Source organism: Hemitrygon akajei, chromosome 12, assembly GCF_048418815.1.
Source record: "Hemitrygon akajei chromosome 12, sHemAka1.3, whole genome shotgun sequence".
NCBI lineage: Eukaryota > Metazoa > Chordata > Chondrichthyes > Myliobatiformes > Dasyatidae > Hemitrygon > Hemitrygon akajei.
In genome coordinates, this window is record NC_133135.1 from 5,598,939 (window position 1) to 5,617,413 (window position 18,475).

At 41.1% G+C, this 18,475-nt stretch overlaps 1 protein-coding gene across 1 annotated transcript in view; it reads left to right on the plus strand.

The window, feature by feature from the left end:
- Positions 1-18,475, plus strand: part of syde2 (synapse defective 1, Rho GTPase, homolog 2 (C. elegans)) — a 143,254-nt gene that overhangs the window by 116,552 nt on the left and 8,227 nt on the right. Inside the window, exon 6 of the mRNA XM_073062510.1 lies at positions 12,568-12,799. Coding sequence (XP_072918611.1) covers positions 12,568-12,799 — 232 coding nt within the window. The remainder of the gene's footprint in view (positions 1-12,567; positions 12,800-18,475) is intronic.

The following is an 18,475-nucleotide window of genomic DNA, read 5'->3' on the forward strand; positions in this document are numbered from 1 at the left end:
ACTCATGGATTCACAGACATTCAATCTCAGACCCAGTCTCTGGCTATTGGGCCTCATCTTGTGGCCTTCCAGTTGACCTTTGGTCTTCGATCCAGGCCTCCAGCCCACTTTTGGACTGCATCTGACTCTATCATTTAGCTTATCAAAACATTTATCGAAATTTGGTCTTAATTTACTGTTGCCTCTCACAAATTTCTACACACGTACCGTGGAGAGCATTCTAACTGGTTACATCACTGTCTGGTATGGAGGGGACACAGCAAAGGATTGAAAAAAGCTGCAAAAAGTTGTAAACTCAGCCAGTTCCATCATCAGCACTAGTCTGTCCAGCACTGAGGACACCTTCAAAAGGTGATGCCTCAAAAAGGGTGGCATTCATCATTAAGGAACCCTATCACCCAGGAAATGCCCTCTTCTCATTGCTACCACCAAGGAGGAGGTACAGGAGCCTGAAGAGAGACACTTATCATTTCAAGAACAGTTTCTTCCCTCTATGATCAGATTTTTGAATGGACCATGAGCACATGACATTACTTCTGTTTTTTTCCCCTCTTTTTTTGCACTACAAGCAGTCCCCAAGTTACGAACATCCAACTTATGAACAACTCGTACTTTAAGTCGCCATTTTAAGTCGTTGCCGTTAACACTGTGTTGAGTGTGTAACATGGTATTTGGCTTAAAATTTTCTTAGCAAGGTTCATCCTGACCCCCCCCCCCCCACCCTTTCCTAGTCAGCACTACCCCCATTTGTCCTATTTAACCTGTCTTTAACAGGTGGACTTTAGGACCCAGGGGAGCTCAGGACCCGCCACACACAGCTGCTGCTGAATCCGCAATGTTTCTGTTCCGTTGACAGAAAACAATCACGATTGAAAATAAAGTGGAAATAATAAAGCGATCAGAAAGAGGTGAAACGTCATTGGAAAAGTGTTAGGCTACAGTCGGTCAACGATCGGAACAATTTTAAAGGATAAAGGATAAAGTGAGAATAATGGAGCATGTGAAAGGTCCTGCCCTGATGAAAGCTACAATTATTACTAAGCAATGCACTGATTTAATTATTGAAATACATATGTTTCTTAAGTGTTTTATATGCATAGAAAGGTAAAATATATACTAAGACAAACATTTGACTAACTGATGCTAAATAATACCAGATGTACCTGTTCCAACTTACGTACAAATCTGACTTAAAGCCAGACTCAGGAACGGAACTCGTTTGTAACCCGGGGATTGCCTGTAATTTAATTTAAAATGTTGTAATACAGTATATATATTTCATTATTATGCATTACTATGCATTAATATGCTAGTGATATTAAAACTGATTCTGATTTTTAAGTCCTCCAACTTATTTGTGCGTGTGTTTTTAAAAGTTCCCCCTTCCCATCAAGATTGAACAGGCACGTGGTTGTTATGCATAAGCCTACTCCTGTTTTTGAACAAAGGAATAATATTTGATCTCCTGCACTGCTAAAGGATTATGATTAATGCCCCCGCTATCTCCTCCTATACTTTCCACAAAATCCCATCTTGTCTATCAGCCCCAGTGACTTCAGTGCCAAATCAGAACGAGATATATTGCTGTATGTCTTGAATTTGTTGTTCTTTGGCAGCAGGTCAGTGGAAGACATCAAAAATTAGAATAAATTACAATAAAGAATAAAATAAATAAATATATGGGGCATAAAGGCAATATTGAGGTAGTATTCATGAGTTCATGGACCATGCAGAAATTTGATGGTGGAAAAGAAAAAGCTGTTCTTTAAGCATTGAGTTTTCGGGTTCCTGTACCTTCTCCTTTCTCATACTAATGAGAAAAGGACATCCTGGATGATGACGTTTCTAACACTTCTAAGGGTGGTATGATAGCATAGCACAACACTTTACAATCACCAGCTATAAGATTGGTGTTCAATTCCTGCCTTTATCTGTACAGAGTTTGTATGTACTCCCTGTGACTAGTGGGTTTCTCCTACATTCCATACATCTACAGTTAGGGAAATAGTGAGTTGTGGTCATGTTATGTTGATGTTGGAAGATGGCGACACTTGTGGGCTGTCCAGGCAAGCCTCACTAATTTGATTTGATGCAAATAATGCATTTTGTTGAATATTATGATGAACAGGTGACAAATAAAACGTATTTAATAAGACAAACGCAAAGTATTCAGTACATCGATGGCACCATCGACATCCATATTAGGTTCCCACGTTTGTCCGGAATTACCCTGCATAGTTGAATAGTTACACTCAGTGGCCACTTTATTAGGTACACCTGTACACCTTGTTAATGCAAATATCTAATCAGTCAATCATGTGGCAGCAACTCAAAGCATAAAAGCATGCAGACATGGACAAGAGGTTCAGTTGTTTAGACCAAACATCAGATTGGGGAGATGGGATGGTTTGAGTATATCAGAAACAGCTGATCAGTTTCTGGGGTTTTTCCACTCACAACAGTCTCTAGAATTTACAGAGAATGGAGCGAAAAATGAAAAACATCCAATGAGTGGCTGCTGTGTCGGTGAAAGTGCCCTGTTAATGAGAGAGAGCAGAGGAGAATGGCCAGACTGGTTCAAGCTGACAGAATCAGAACCAGGTTTATTATCACCAGCAGGTGACGTGAAATTTGTAACTTAGCAGCAGCAGTTCAATGCAATGCATAATGTAGAAGAAAAAGTAACAAAATATAATAATAATACAGGTAACTAAATAGGTAAATCAATTACAGTACACGTGTATTGAATAGATTTAAAATTGCAAAAAATTATTTAGGAATCAGATGGCAGAGGAGAAGAAGCTGTTCAGGAATCACTGAGTGTGTGCCTTCAGGCTTCTGTACCTCCTACCTGATGGTAACAGTGAGAAAAGGGCATGTCCTGGGTACTTTGTTGGCTAGTACCTAAGATGGAGCTGATTAAATTTACAACACTCTGCAGCTTTTTTCGGTCCTGTGCAGTAGTCCCCCCATACCAGACAGTGATGCAGCCTGTCAGAATACTCTCCACGGTATATCAAGTTTTTGAGTGCATTTATTGACATGCCAAATCTCTTCAAACTCCTAATGAAGTATAGCCTTCATATTTCATAATAAATATAGCCTTCATATAGCCAATATCAAATTTGCTGATGATACAAAGATTGGAAGTGTAGTGGACAGTGAGGAAGGTTTTCAAAGCTTGCAGAGGGATTTGGACCAGCTGGAAAAATGGGCTAAAAATGGCAGATGGAGTTTAATACAGATAAGTGTGAGGTATTGCACTTTGGAAGGACAAACTAAAGTAGAACATACAAGGTAAATGGTCAGGCACTGAGGAGTGCAGTAGAACAGAGGGATCTGGGAATACAGATACAAAATTCCCTAAAAGTGGCGTCACAGGTAGAAAGGGTCGTAAAGAGAGCTTTTGGTGCATTGGTCTTTATAAATCAAAGTATTGAGTATAAGAGTTGGAATGTTATGGTGAAGTTGTATAAGGCATTGGTGAGGTTGAATTTGGAGTATTGTGTGCAGTTTTGGTCACCGTATTACAGGAAGGATATTAATAAGGTTGAAAGAGTGCATAGAATGTTGCCGGGACTTGAGAAACTGAGTTACAGAGAAAGGTTGAATAAGTTAAGACTTTACTCCCTGGAGCATAGAAGAATGAGGGGAGATTTGATAGAGGTATATAAAATTATGATGGGTATAGATAGAGTGAATGCAAGCAGGCTTTTTCCCATTGAGGCTAGGGGAGAAGAAAACCAGAGGACATGGGTTAAGGGTTAAGGGTGAAGGGGGAAAAGTTTAAAGGGAACATTAGGGGGGGCTTCTTCACACAGAGAGTGGTGGGAATGTGGATTGAGCTTCCAGATGAAGTGGCAAATGCTGGTCCACTTTTAACATTTATGAAAAACTTGGACAGGTACATGGATGAGAGGTGTAGGGACGAATATGGTTCAGATGCAGCTCAGTGGGACTAGGCAGAAAAATGGTTCGGCACAGTCAAGAAGGGCCAAAAGGCCTGTTTCTCTGCTGTAATGTTCTATGGTTCTATAGTCACTGTCTTGCCTTCTTTATAACTACATCGATATATTGAGACCAGGTTAGATCCTCAGAGATCTTGATACCCAGGACCTTGAGACTTCTTACTCTCTCCACTTCTGATCCCCCTATGAGGATTGGTATGTGTTCTTTTGTCTTACCCTTCCGGAGGTCCGCAATCAGCTCTTTTGCCTTACTGACGTTGAGTGCCAGGTTGTTTCTGTGGTACCACTCCACTAGTTGGCATCTCACTCCTATATGCCCTCTCGTCAGCACCTGAGAGAGTAGAGCAGTGGACTAAGCTCACACCCCTGAGGTGCACCAGTGTTAATAGTCAGCAAGGTCAGATGATAGTCAGATGATCCAATTGCAGAGGGAGGTACAAAGGCCCAGGTTCTGCAACTTCTCAATCAGGATTGTGGGGATGATGGTATTAAATGCTGAGCTATAGTCAATGAACAGCATCCTGACATAGGTGTTTGTGTTGTCCAGGTGGTCTAAAGCTGTGCGGAGAGCCATTGAGATTGCATCTGCCATTGAGCTATTGTGGCGATAGGCAAATTGCAATGGGTCCAGGTCCTTGCTGAGGCAGGAGTTCAGTCTAGTCATGCCCAACCTCTCAAAGCATTTCATCACTGTCAATGTGAGTGCTACCAGGTGATAGTCATTAAGGCAGCTCACAATTTTTTTTCTTAGGCACTGGTATAATTGTTACCTTTTTGAAGCAAGTGGGAACTTCCACCCATAGCAGTTGAAAATGCTGAAAGTTGAAAAGTTGAAAATGTCCTTGCATACTCTCACCAGTTGGTTGGCACAGGTTTTCAGAGCCTTACCAGGTACTCCATCAGGACCTTCCGCCTTGCGAAGGTTCACTCTCTTTAAAGACAGCCTAACATCGGCCTCTGAGACAGATCACAGGGTCATCAGGTGCAGCAGGGATCTTCACAGCTGTAGTTGTATTCTCCCTTTCAAAGTGGGCATAGAAGGCATTGCATTCATCTGGCAGTGAAGCATCGCTGCCATTCATGCTATTGGGTTTCGCTTTGTAGGAAGTAATGTCTTGCACACCCTGCCAGAGTTGTCGTGCATCCGATGTCACCTCCAACCTCATTTGAAATTGTCTCTTCGCACTTGAAATAGCCCTTCACAAATCATACCTGGTTTTCTGGTACAGGCCTGGGTTGCCAGTCTTGAATGCCACAGATCTAACCTTCAGCAGACAACGTACCTCCTGGTTCATCTACAGCTTTTGGTTTGGGAATATACAGTAAGTCTTTGTAGGCACACAGTCATCAACACAGGTTTTAATGAAGTCGGTAACAATTGCAGCATCCAGGTTCAAAGTTGAATCTCTAAATACAGCCCAGTCCACCGATTCAAAGCAGTCCTGTAGATGCTCCTGTGCTTCCTTTGTCAATACCTTCTTGGTTCTCACTACTGGTGCTGCAGTCTTCAGCCTCTGCCTATACTCATGGAGTAGAAATACAGCCAGGTGATCAGACTTTATGAAGTTAGGGCATGGAATAGCACGGTAGACATTCTTGATGATGGTGTAGCAATGTTCCAGTGTGTTGTTTCCTCTAGTATTGCAAGTGATCTGTTGGTAGTAATTGCATAGTGATTTTTTCAGATTGGCCTGGTTAAAATCTCCCAAAACAATGGTGAAGACAGGAAGGCAACAGTAACTCAAATAACCAAGCATTATAATAGTGGTGTGCAGAAGAGCATCCCTGAATGCACAACACATTGAACTTTGAAGTGGATGGGATGCAGCAGAAGACCACACTGGGTTCCACTCCTGTACCTAATAAAATGGCCAGTGAGTGTAAATGCCCAGTGAACAGTACTAGATTCCCATTGACATTGGCAGTTCATAACTCTCTTTGCCCCTTATTACAGTTTTCACATCCCATTGGATTCTTTTGCAATAAGCCTGGCTTTGTCCCCCTTTTTTTGTTTCCCATTCTTTTTATCTCTTTTAGCACCCAGAGAGCTTTAGATATGGGACCATAAGACAGCAGCGGAATTAGACTATTCAGCCCATTGAGGCTGCTCCACCATTCCATTATGGCTGATTTATTTTCCCCCTCAATCCCATTTCTCCTGCCTTCTCCGTGTAACATTTGACACCCTTATTAATCAAGAGCCTATCAACTTCTGCTTTAAATATACCCAATGCTGGCCTCCACAGCCATCTGTGGCAACAAATTCCACAAATACAGCGACACTCTGGCTAAAGAAATTCCTCCTCATCTCATTTATAAAGGATAGCCTTGTATTCTAAGACTGTGCTCTCTGGTCCTAGACTCCCTCACTATGGGAAACATCCTCACCATTTCTACTTGATCTAGACCTTTAGGAGCCTTTAGTTAAGGCTATGTTATCATTAAAATCGAGAGGCCTGGAGTGTATTTACAGACCTTCTAGTATGCACTGCATGTCACGTTATTGATGTTTCCACTGGCCCAGCTCAAACATTCTTATCACTGGTTTTGTTCTTTTGCGTTCTTTGAATACCAGCAATAATCTGAAATGGACGGGGATGATTTTCTGGAATGAAAGATGTGCTGGTATGCAGGTCCTATAGGTGACTTCCATTTCGTACAGAATTTTATACAGTGACCTCTTTGTACAAAAAAAACTTTAAGCTAGCTTAACACATACTTAAATATTTTTTTAAATCACGATCACTGAAATAGGAAGTGTTTGAAGGAGCAGCAGTGTCTGCCAGTTTCGAGTGAAAGGTATGTTTTTGTGTTATAAAATTACTTCTGTAAAACTGGCAATCAAAGCCAGTGATTGTTGAATTATAGACTGTGTGAAAGATAACAGTGGCTTTTTTCATTTGAAGGCAAAAACTTTTTTAAGCACCTTTTAAAGGAAATCATTTAAAAGCATTAAACGGATAAATCTGACATGGAACTGTGTTCCTTTCATGTCTATTTATAAAAATGAATATGTGAAATAAAACAGGAGTTTGAAACCTTTTTTGTTGCTAAAGGCTTTTCTATAACCATAAAACATAGGAGGAGAATTAGGCCATTTGGCCCATCCAGTCTGTTTTGCTATTCTGTCATGGCTGATGAATTATCCCTCTCAATCCCATTCTCTTGTCTTCTCTGCACAACCTTTGACACTCTGACTAATCAGGAACCTACAGTGCCTGTAAAAAGAGTAGGCCATCCTCAAAAGTTGAGTGACTGCAAGAAGGGGACTAGTGAAGAAAGCTACCAACAAGACCTATGACAACTCTGAAGGAATTACAAACTTCGGTGGCCGAGATGGGAGATGCCCAGATGTTTCAGCAGTTGCTGCTTTATGGGAGAGTGGCTAAGAGAAAGCCATTATTGAAAAAGACTCACATGAAATCTCAGCTAGAGTCTGCCAGAAGGCATGTGGGAGATTCTGAAGTCAGCTGGAAGAAGGTTCTAGAAACATAAACGTAGAAAACCTACAGCACAATACAAGCCCTTCGGCCCACAATGCTGTGCCAAACTTCAGAAATTACCTAGGGATTACCCATTGCCCTCTTTTCTAAGCTCCATGTACCTATCGAGGAGCCTCTTAAAAGACCCTGTTGTATCCACCACAGTCGCCGGTATTCCATTCCACCCACTCACCACTCTTTGTGCAAAAAACTTACTTCTGACATCTCCTCTGTACCTACTTCCATGCACCTTAAAACTCTGCCCTCTCGTGTTAGACATTTCAGCCCTGAGAAAAAGCCTCTGACTATCCACATGATCAATGCTTTTCATCATCTTATACACCTCTAAAAGGTCACCTCTCATCCTCCTTCGTTCCTTGGAGAAAAGGCCAAGTTCACTCAACCTATTCTTATAAGCCATGCTCCCCAATCCAGGCAACATCCTTGTAAATCTCCTCTGCATCCTTTCTGTGGTTTCCACATTCTTCCTGTAGTGAGGCAACCGGAACTGAGCACAGTACTCCAAGTGGGGTTGGTAGTTCTATGGTCTGATGAAGCCAAAATTGAGCTTTTTGGTCATCAGATTAACACTGTTTGGCATAAGACAAACATCACACATTATCAAAAACACACCATCATTACCGTGAAGCGTGGCGGTGGCTGCATCATGCTGTGGGGATGCTTCACTACAGCAGGCCCTGGAAGGCTGGTGAAGGTAGAGGGTAAAATGAATACAGCAAACTACAGGGAAATCCTGGAGGAAAATCTTGATGCAGTTTGCAAGAGAACTGCGAGTTGGGAGTAGATTTGTTTTCCAGCAAAACAATGACTCAAGCGTAAAGCCAAAGCTACACAAGAATGGCTTAAAAACAACAAAGCTAATGTCCTGGAATGGGTAAGTCAGAGTCCGATTGAGAATTTGTGGCTGGACTTGAAAAAGACAGTTCACTCACAGTCCCTGTGCAACATGACAGAGTTTGAGCAGTTTTGTAGAAAAGAATGGGGAAAAATTGCAGTATCCAGATGTGCAAAGCTGATAGAGACCTATCCACTCAAACACAAGGCTATAATTGCCCCTTTGCCCCTCATAATCTTATTATAGCCCGTCAACCTTCAATGCTCCATGGACAACTACTACTTATAGCTGATACACTACAGTCCAGGTAACATCCAGGTGAACATCTTCTCAGAATTATATTTATTATCAGTTACATATGTCATGAAATTTGTTTTTTTTGTGGCAGCAGTAGAGTGCAATAGACAAAATATGCTACAAATTACAATTATTGTTCCTCTCCATGCCTTGTGGTGCATCGGGCAGCAACCTTGTCATTTCTTTAGCATTTGTTTGTTTTTTATGAAGCTGAGTTGCTATCTTGATGCTCAACCCAGAGGAAAGGGGGCAAGGAGCCAGCCCGATTGGAATCCGGGACTGCTCACCTTGAAGTCTGGTGCGGATGCCACTATATAACCAACCAGCTACAAATTAAAATTAGAAATATATTAAAAAAACAAACAAGTGGTGCAAAAAGAGAGCAAGAATATTGAGGTAGTGTTCATGTGTTCACGGACCATTCAGAAATCTGATGATAGAGAGGAAGAAGCTGTTCCTGAAATGTTGAGTGTGTGCCTTCAGGCTCCTTTACCTCCTCCCTGAAAATAGTAATAAGAAGATGGCATGACCTTGATGATGGATGCCACCTTATGAAACATTGAGTGTGTGTCTTCAGGCTCCTGTATCTCCTCCTTGATGGTAGCAATGAGAAGAGGGCATTTCCTGGCTGATGGGGGTCCTTAATGATGGATGCCACCTTCATTATGCAACGCCTTTTGAAGTTGTCCTTGATGGTGCGGAGAGTTGTGCCCGTGATGGAGATAGCTGAGTTTACAACTTTCTGCAGCATTTTCCGATCCTGTACCACAGGGTGATGCAAAAGTCAGAATGCTCCCCACGGTACATCTGTAAAAATCTGCTAAAGTCTTTGGTGACATACCAAATCTCCTCATACTAATAAAGTATAGCCACTAGCGTGCCTTCTTTATAATTGCACCAATATGTTGGTCTAGGATCGATCATCCGAGCTGTTGTCGCCCAGGAATTGCTAATCCCTCGATGAGGACTGGTGTGTATTCCCTCAATTTCTCCTTCCGAAAGTCCACAATCAATTCCCTGGTCTTACTGATGTTGAGTGCTAGGTTGTTGTTGTGACACCACTCAACCAGCTGATCTACCTCACTCCTGTATACCTTTGTGTCATCATCTGTGATTCTGCCAACAGTTGTGTCATCAGTGAATTTATAGATGGTATTTGAGCTGTGCCTAGCCACACAGTCTTGGATGTAGAGGGAGCTAAGCCTGCATCTTCGAGGTGAACCAGCATTGATTGTCAGTGAGGAGGAGATATTTCCAATCCACATTGACTGTGATTTGATTATGGGAAACAGAGAGGAAAGTACAGCGGAGGCCAAGATCAGATCACCTGTAATCTCATATGTATAGCAAGTTCAAGGGGTCATGGAGCTTTCTATATCTTCTGTTTTTATTAATAATTTGTTTAGAGCACACTTGTGTTCGGTTCTGGTTGTCTCATCAGAGGAGTTTGTAGAAGCTGGAGAGTGCAGAAGAGATTTACCATGATGCTGCTTGGAATAGAAAGCAGGATAGATTGAGCAAACTAGGGCTTTTCTCTTTGGAGTGAAGTAGGATGAGGTGACTTGAGACGTATACAAATAATAAGAGGCATAGATAGGGTGCATAGCTGAATACTTTTTTCCCAGGGCGGAAATGACAAATACAAGGGGGCATGATTTTAAAATGATTGGAAGAAAGTATAGGAGAGATGTCAGTGATAGGTTTTCGCATAGAAAATGGTGGGTGTGTGAAATACGCTGCCAGAGGTAATGGTAGAAGCAGACACATTAGGGACATTTAAGACACTCTTAGATAGGTACATAGATAATAGAAAAATGAAGGGTTATGGAGGAGGGAAGAGTTAGATTGATCATGAATGGGTTAAATGGATGGCACGATAGTGTGGGCCAAAGGGACTGTACTGTGTTGGAGTGCTCTGTGTTTGTTCTATGGTTTATGTAGTTATATGAGTGACTTCTGATTTCAAAGTTTAAAGTGCATTTATTATCAAAGTATGTATAATGTAAATAACCTTGAGATTCATCTTTGGTACTCTGGTATATAGTATACATTTGGTAGTTGAGCAGTTGGCATGATGCTATTACAGCTCGGGGTGTTCCGGAGCTCAGAGTTCAATTCTGGCACTGTTCTGTAAGGAGTCTCTGTGTGTCCTCCCTGTGGAATGTGCGGGTTTTCTTCAGGTCCTCCGGTTTCCTCCCACAGTCCAAAGACGTATCGAGTAGGTTAAATGGTCATGTAAATTGACCTGTGATTAAGTTAGGGTTAATTGGGGTACAAAGTTCAAAGTAAGTTTATTGTCAAAGTACATGTATGTCACCATGTACAACCCTGAGATACTTTTTCTTGCGAGCATACTCAATAAATCCAAGAACCATAATGGAATCAATGAAAGAGCACACCAACATGGCAGACAACTGTTGTGCAAAAGACAATAAACTGTTCAAATAAAAAAAGAAATAAAATAATAATAATAAATTGATTAGCAATAAATATCAAGAACGTATCGTGACAAGTCCTTGAAAGTGAGTCTATACTGTAGGTTACACATATCTTACAAACAATTTGATAGATTGGACATCTATACACAAAAATGGGGCAAATATTTAGGCTTCCTGGGGAGGAAATAGTGGTGAATGTAGTGGTGAAGCATATTGCTGAATGGCAGTTTTTTATGTTAGTCTAAATAGACACACATGATTATTATATTGATATTTATTTCTGCCATATCTGTTTTTATTTTATGGATAATTTTATGTTTTGTAAGCTATAATTTACATAATTTCAACACTGACTCAAGGGTTTGGGGAAAATTTGTAAAAGAATTCAATAAAATTTAAATCATGAAAAAAAGCCTGATGATTGAGGGGTAATAACTGTTCCTGAACCTGAAGATGTGAGTCCTGAGGCTCCTGTGCCTTCTTCCTGATGGCAGCAGCGAGAAGAGAGCATGATTTGGGTGTTTGGTGTCCCTGATGGTGGTGCTGCTTTCCTGTGGCAACATTCCGTATAGATGTTCTCAATGAAGGGGAGGGCTTTACCCATGATGGACTGACGCAGTCCACCAGTTTTTGTAAGATATTACGTTCAAGGGCATTTGTGTTTCCATGACATAATTTGCATTTCCGTAAAAGTTGTCAAAGTTTTAGATGTCATGCCGAATCTTCACTAACTCCTAAGGAGTGTGGGGTTTCTGGGGTGCCACAGCTTGAAGGGCTGGAAGGGCGTATTCTGCACTGCATCACTAAATAAAAAAATATCTTCTTGCAGGCAGCCACAAAACAAAGAAACACAATAGAACCCATTAAAAACTCCGCACACAACAAAGGCCGTCAAATACCCAGTGTGTGAACAAAACTGAACAAATCATGCAAGCAAAAACAAGTAACAAATAGCACACTGAACTTGAATTGCCGAGTACCTGAAAGTGAGTCCACAGTCAGTTCAGTGCTGAGGCGAGTGCCAATGACTGCAGGCCACAACCATGGAGCCAGATCAGTGCTGAGGCAAGTAAAACCTCAGAGCAGTGAGCTAAACACCAATTTGTCCTTTGCCCTCTGCCTTGTTGCCTTGATCTTTTTAATTGGGCTCGGCACTTAAATCAGCCAAACAACAGAATGATTTTTACTCTCTGGCCTGGATCCTGCTGCTGCAAGCTAGCCCCAAGTCCACTCCAGCAATGGCTGCGGTGGCTCTACCTGTATTCCCAAGAGTCCAGTTCATTGAATCTTTCAGGATACTGCAAAAACGCTGGGTCGTACAGATAGATGGTTCAAAAGCTCAACTCCCAAAGGGAAGTTACAGGCTGCAGATTGCAGTAATCAGAGTCCAGAAAAAGTGTAGTTAATAGAATAGTTAGTACTTTTGTTTGCTGCCTGTAAAACGTCACCATGTCTCACCAGCACCATCTTTAATTGGATTTCCTTCATTAATCATTCATCAATTTTCCTTTGTTTTTCAACCACAGGCAACATTGAAGATGCTGCTGGATCATCTGAAGCTTGTTGCTTCATACCACGAGGTCAATAAGATGACCTGCCAGAACCTGGCAGTGTGTTTTGGGCCTGTACTCCTAAGCCAGCGGCAGGAAGCCTCCAACCATAGCAATAGGGTTTTCACAGACTCTGAGGAGTTGGCCAGTGCGTTGGACTTCAAGAAGCACATCGAAGTATTGCATTACCTACTTCAACTCTGGCCAGGTGAGAGAAGATTTATATTTAATTGTGTAGTTGTACCGAATTAAATTTTTAATGAATTCCATTTTGGAAAAAATAGTAAACACAAGAGATTCTGCGGATGCTGGAAATCCAGAACAACACATACAAAGTGCTGGAGGAATTCAGCAGGTTGGGCAGCATCCATAGAATAAACAATCGACATTTTGGGCTGTGACCCTTCATCAGGATTGGAAAGGAAGGGGGAAGAAGTCAGAATAAGAAGATGTCGGGGAGTATAAACTGGCAGATGATAGGTGACGCCAGGAAGGTGAGGGAGGGGGGAATGAAGAACAGGGAGGTGGTAGCTGGAAAGGGTAAAGGGCTGAAGAAGAAGGAATCCGATACAGGAAAGTGGACCATGGAAGACAGGGAAGGAGGAGAGCATTATTATTATTGGAAAAATAATAATGTACATTGGGTCATCTACAGAACTGATGTGAGATTTTTTTAATGACGACATTGAACAAAAATGATAGAGCAACTAATTCCCTGAATTTTGTCATTTCCATTAGAATGTAGAGTGTTGATTTAGTTTCAAAGACCACACTGAAAACTTAAAAGCTATTTGGCCAAGTGATTCAGGGCTTTCCCCTGGACCTGGAAGTAATTGACACTTGAATGATCACTTTGGACATTGGACCTACCTATTTTTTTTGTAAAATGGAACATCTAAATCCCTTTGAATATTAGTCATCTGTAGTCTCACTTCATTTGGATAATTGCTTTTTGAATTTCACCCTTACCAAAGTCAATGACCATGTTAAACTTCATACTCAGTCAAAATGTTGGTCCTGTATTCCTTTTCTTAGATGCTGCCTGACCTGTCGATTTCCTCCAGCATTTCATGTGTATTAAACTCCATTTACCATATTTCTAACCACTGACTCAATCTATCTACTTTCAATGGCCACTTTATTAGGTACCTCCAGTTCATGGTCTTCTGCTGCTGTAGCCCATCCACTTCAATGTTCGATACATTCAGAGTTGCTCTTCTGCACACCACTGTTATAATGCATGGTTATTTGGTTTACTGTCACCTTCCTGTCAGCTTGAAACAGTATGGCCATTCTCCTCTGACTTCTCTCATTAATTAGGGGTGCTTACCCACAGTGCTGACACTCACTGGATGTTTCATTCCATGATTGAATTCACTTAGATCCCATTTCTTCCCCATTTTGATGTTTGGTCTGAACAACAACTGGACCTCTTGACCATGTCTGCATGTTTTCACACATTGAGTTGCTGCCACATGATTGGCTGATTAGATATTTGCATTAACAAGCATGTGTACAGGTGTACCTATTAAAGTGGTCACTGAGTGTATATTCTGTTGTAGAATTGCAATGCCCGCTTCCAACTACTTTCATTTAGAACTTGCAGCCCAGGGCAATTAAGCTCAAATAAAGTTTATTGTCATACACACAAGTCCTTGTGTACACAGGTCACAGACTTATAGCATCATATAAGCAGCATTCATAAGGAAAACTATTACACAATTTTACAAGAAAACACAATAACAAAAAATCCATTTAAGTACAAAGTGGACATAGTGTTGTCCATGCCATTATTTATGGTCTACTCAAGGCCAATGTTCCCACTAATATTCTTTACAGCCGCACAAACCAACCATTGCTCCAAGCCGGAAATCTTTACACTGCCTGAGAACTGCACGGTACTTTATAATAACAATAGTCCATAAAAATATTCCAGCTGTGCAGCAACGAAGGCTGTGCATGGGGGCATTTCAGTTTCTGCGCTGCCGTGCACCCGTGCAATTTAGAGAGAACAGTGCTCAAGAGCCAGCCCTTACTGAATCCTTTCAGTAGCAGAGTAAAATCCAAAGTGATTGTTCAGGTGTAGAGGTGGTGTTGATAGTTTCATGCCCAGGGGAACATCCTGAATCACCTGGCCAAATAGCTTTTATGTTTTCAATGTAGTCTGCGAAACTAAAACAACACTATACTTTCCAATGGAAGCAACAAAGTTCAGTGAATTAATTCCTCTATCACTTTTGTTCAATGCTGTCATTAAAAATATCCCACAAGTTCTGTAGTTGAGAAGACTATATAATGATTTAAAGTAAATTAGTGTTTTTCCAATAATAATAATAATGCCCTCCTTCCCTTTCTCCTCTTCTATCAGATTCCACCTCTCAGTGATAGAAGATTTCTTCTTCTCCAGCCCTTTTCCTTTTCCCTCATCTCCTCTCCTCTCCTGCACATCCATTCCAGGCCGAATGAAGGGTCTTGACCCGAAACTTCGACTATTTATTCCCCTCCATTGATGCTGCCTGACCTGCTGAGTTCATTCAGTATTTTGTGTGCGTTTCTCTGGATTTCCAGCATCTGTGGATTCTCTTGTGCTCATTATTTTTCCCAATGTGGAATTCATTAAGAACTTAAACACAAGAGATCCTGCAAATGCTTATAGTAGTAAAACCACCAAGTTTTAAATTGCTCAATGTGCTATTAATCATAGTAACAGCTACCAAGACTTTTCCAAACATGTAGCCAAAATTGTATTCTTTCCAGCACCTGTCAGTTAATTTAAAGTATATACATTTATAGTTTTATTCTGTTATGACTTGTTAGTCTTTAACGCAAAGGATCACATGTCAGATATATGTGCTGTACAGCACAGGTTCGTTCTCAACCTAGGGTCCATGAATCCCTTCATGGATGATAAGGCTCCATAGCATTAAAAAAGGGTTGAAAAGCCCTGATCTACAGGCTGTTGAAGATTGTACTGTTTACTCTCTATGCCCCTGAACATATTGGTGCATTTCTACACTGCCAACATAGAAAGCATCCTCACATCAGCCGTCGCTATCTGGTCTGGTGCAGCATCCTCTCATGATATACGAAAACTACAGCGAAACTGTTATGTTGGCAGTAAAGGTCATTGTCTGCAGTCTACCACCACTGCAAGACTTGTATGTATCCAGGACAAAGAAGCGGCAGAAAAAATCATTGCAGACACTACACACCCTACAAACTGCCCGTTCCAAAAGCTGCCTTCTGGAGAATGCTATAGGGCTATTAAAACAAAAACTTAACACAATCTTAAAACTTCCTTTCCACAGATGGTTAATCTGGTCAACCATTCTAGTTAGCCCATATCCCCCCTCTATCAGTTACCCCTCCCCCCCATCACTGCACTGCACCGTAAACACTTTAAACCACTTATCATCTTGTACACCTCTATCAAACCACTTCGCATCCTTTTTCTCTCCAAAGAGAAAAGTCCTGGTCAGTCAACCTTTCAAAAGTTAAAATTCAAAGTACATTTATTATCAAAGTATGTATGTAGTATACAACCTAGAGAGATTCATCTTCTCACAGACAGCCATGAAACAAAGAAACACTATGGAACCCATTCAAAGAAAACATCAGACATCCAAAGTCCAAAGGAAGACCAAATCACACAAAAGGCAAAAAATGAGCAATTAACACACAGAATATAAAACATCAGACAACAGAGTCCTTGAAGCAGTCTAGGAATATTGAGTTTAGTTCAGTTCAATTTTTCGAAGTGTCATTCGTTGACTACAGGCTGCAGAGCCAGACCGCTCCGATGAAAATCATGCAAAATAGCAATACAAGAATGACGTGCTGCGTCCTGTTAAGTCTCCTCTGCACTTATCAGTTTGTTAACTGAGAAATCAAAGGGCACATTTTCACAATATTTTTGCTCACTTTTGCCCTGGGCAAATTGACTGATGACTTTTATTCAAGAACTATTTTCAGCAAATGCTTGCAGTTCAGTTACGTCCAGAAGGAATTTTTCTCTTGGCATTTATGGGAATACACACTACTTCTACATTCCTCTTTTCCCAATACAACTGAAATTGCAGCTAAATTGGCCAGGACTGAAGTTATTTCACAAATATTTTCATGACCATAAGCAGTTTAAAAGCATGGAATTTATTCCTGCTGTATTATCCATATAAGGATGATCAACGGTCAATGTTGGATGCCATATACTTTTATGTGTATTAGGAATTTGCTGTGATGTGCTGGCCAGGGCATGGCGTGCAGCAAAGAAACAACAACATTTTACATAAAACTAAAGTTAGAAGTAGGAATATACTATAAAATGTGCGTAATTACCTAAATACCAGCATGTATTTACAATGTAAACAGCATTATAAAAACAATGGATTAAAATGTTTACAGTGCAGTGACGAGGTAATAGATGGGAGGGGGTGCTGGGGGCCAACTAGAATGGTTGATCAGATTAACTGCTTTGGGGAAGAGACTTTTAAGAGAGTGTGAGGTATAGAAAATTATGAGTGGTATAGATAGGGTAAATGCAAGCAGGCTTTTTCCACTCAGGCTGGATGAGTCAAGAACGAGTAGATGAAAGGTGAACTGTTTAAGGGAAACTTCTTCACTCAGAGGGTGGTGAGAGTGTGGAATGAGCTGCCAGCAGAAGTGTGAATTCAAGTTCAATTTCAACATTTAAGTGAAATTTAGAAAGGTGCTTGGATGTGAGGAGTATGGAGGCCTATGGCTGGGTGCAGGTCGATGGGACGAGGCAGATTAATAGTTTTGCATGGACTAGATGGGCCAAAGAGCCTGTTTCTGTGTTGCAGTGCTCTATTACTCTAATAATAGCCCTTTAGTGCCTTCCAGAAGGGCGCTTTTGGAAAAGGCAGAGTGGATAGTGTCTGCAATGATTTTTTTCTGCCCACTTCTTTGTCCTGGATACGTACAAGTCCTGCAGTGATGGTAGACTGCAGACATTGACCTTTTCTGATGACCTGACAGCTCTCTATAGTTTTTGTACATTGTGAGAGGATGCTGCACCAGACCAGACAGTAATGGCTGATGTGAGGATGCTCTCTGTGATGCCAGTGTAGAATTGCACCAGTATGTTCTGGGGAAAGGAGAATTTTACTAATTCTCGCAAGAAATACGCTGTCTGGTCCTAAAACTCTGCTAGCAAGTACAGTACCTGGCAAGGAATAGATTTAAATAGCATTTGTTGATTTTTGAGAACTAAATTCCTGAGCATAAGAAAGTTTATATTTTCAGGAAGTAGAAATTCCTTCACCCACTAGTGAAGCGTATTCCGTTTATTTTATTAAACTTACCAATTCCTGACACTGAAGACTCTAACTGCATGATTTTTCAGGTTTTGTTTAGATTCAGGGATATGAGAAATATTTGAATGCGTTTCTGCTGAAATGATTAGAGATCTTGCAAGGCAACAGCTCATTATATTTTTGCTGGCTGTTCTGTCATGTGGAATGTTTATTTTGGTGGTTTTGAGTGATGTAGAGTTATAGAACACCACAGCACAGAAACAGGCCCTTCAGCCCATCCAGTTCATGCCAAACTATTGTTCTCACTAGTCCCATCAACCTGTACCTGGACCATAGCCCTTCATAACTTTGTTTGTTGCCATGCTTACCCTTAAAGTCTGAGGCCTGTGTTTGAATTCATAGCAGACTTTTAGTATGAGGTGTTATCTCTTATGTTGTATTACTGCAGGTCAGGTCGTACTAATGACTGAGTTTTTCCAGGGCATCAATGAAGGTAGAGCAGTGGATGTTGTGTGTATAGATTTTAGCAAGGCATTCAACATGGTCCCTCACAGGAGGCTCATCCAGAAGATTAAGATGCATGTATCTGTAGTGTCTTGGCCATTTGGATT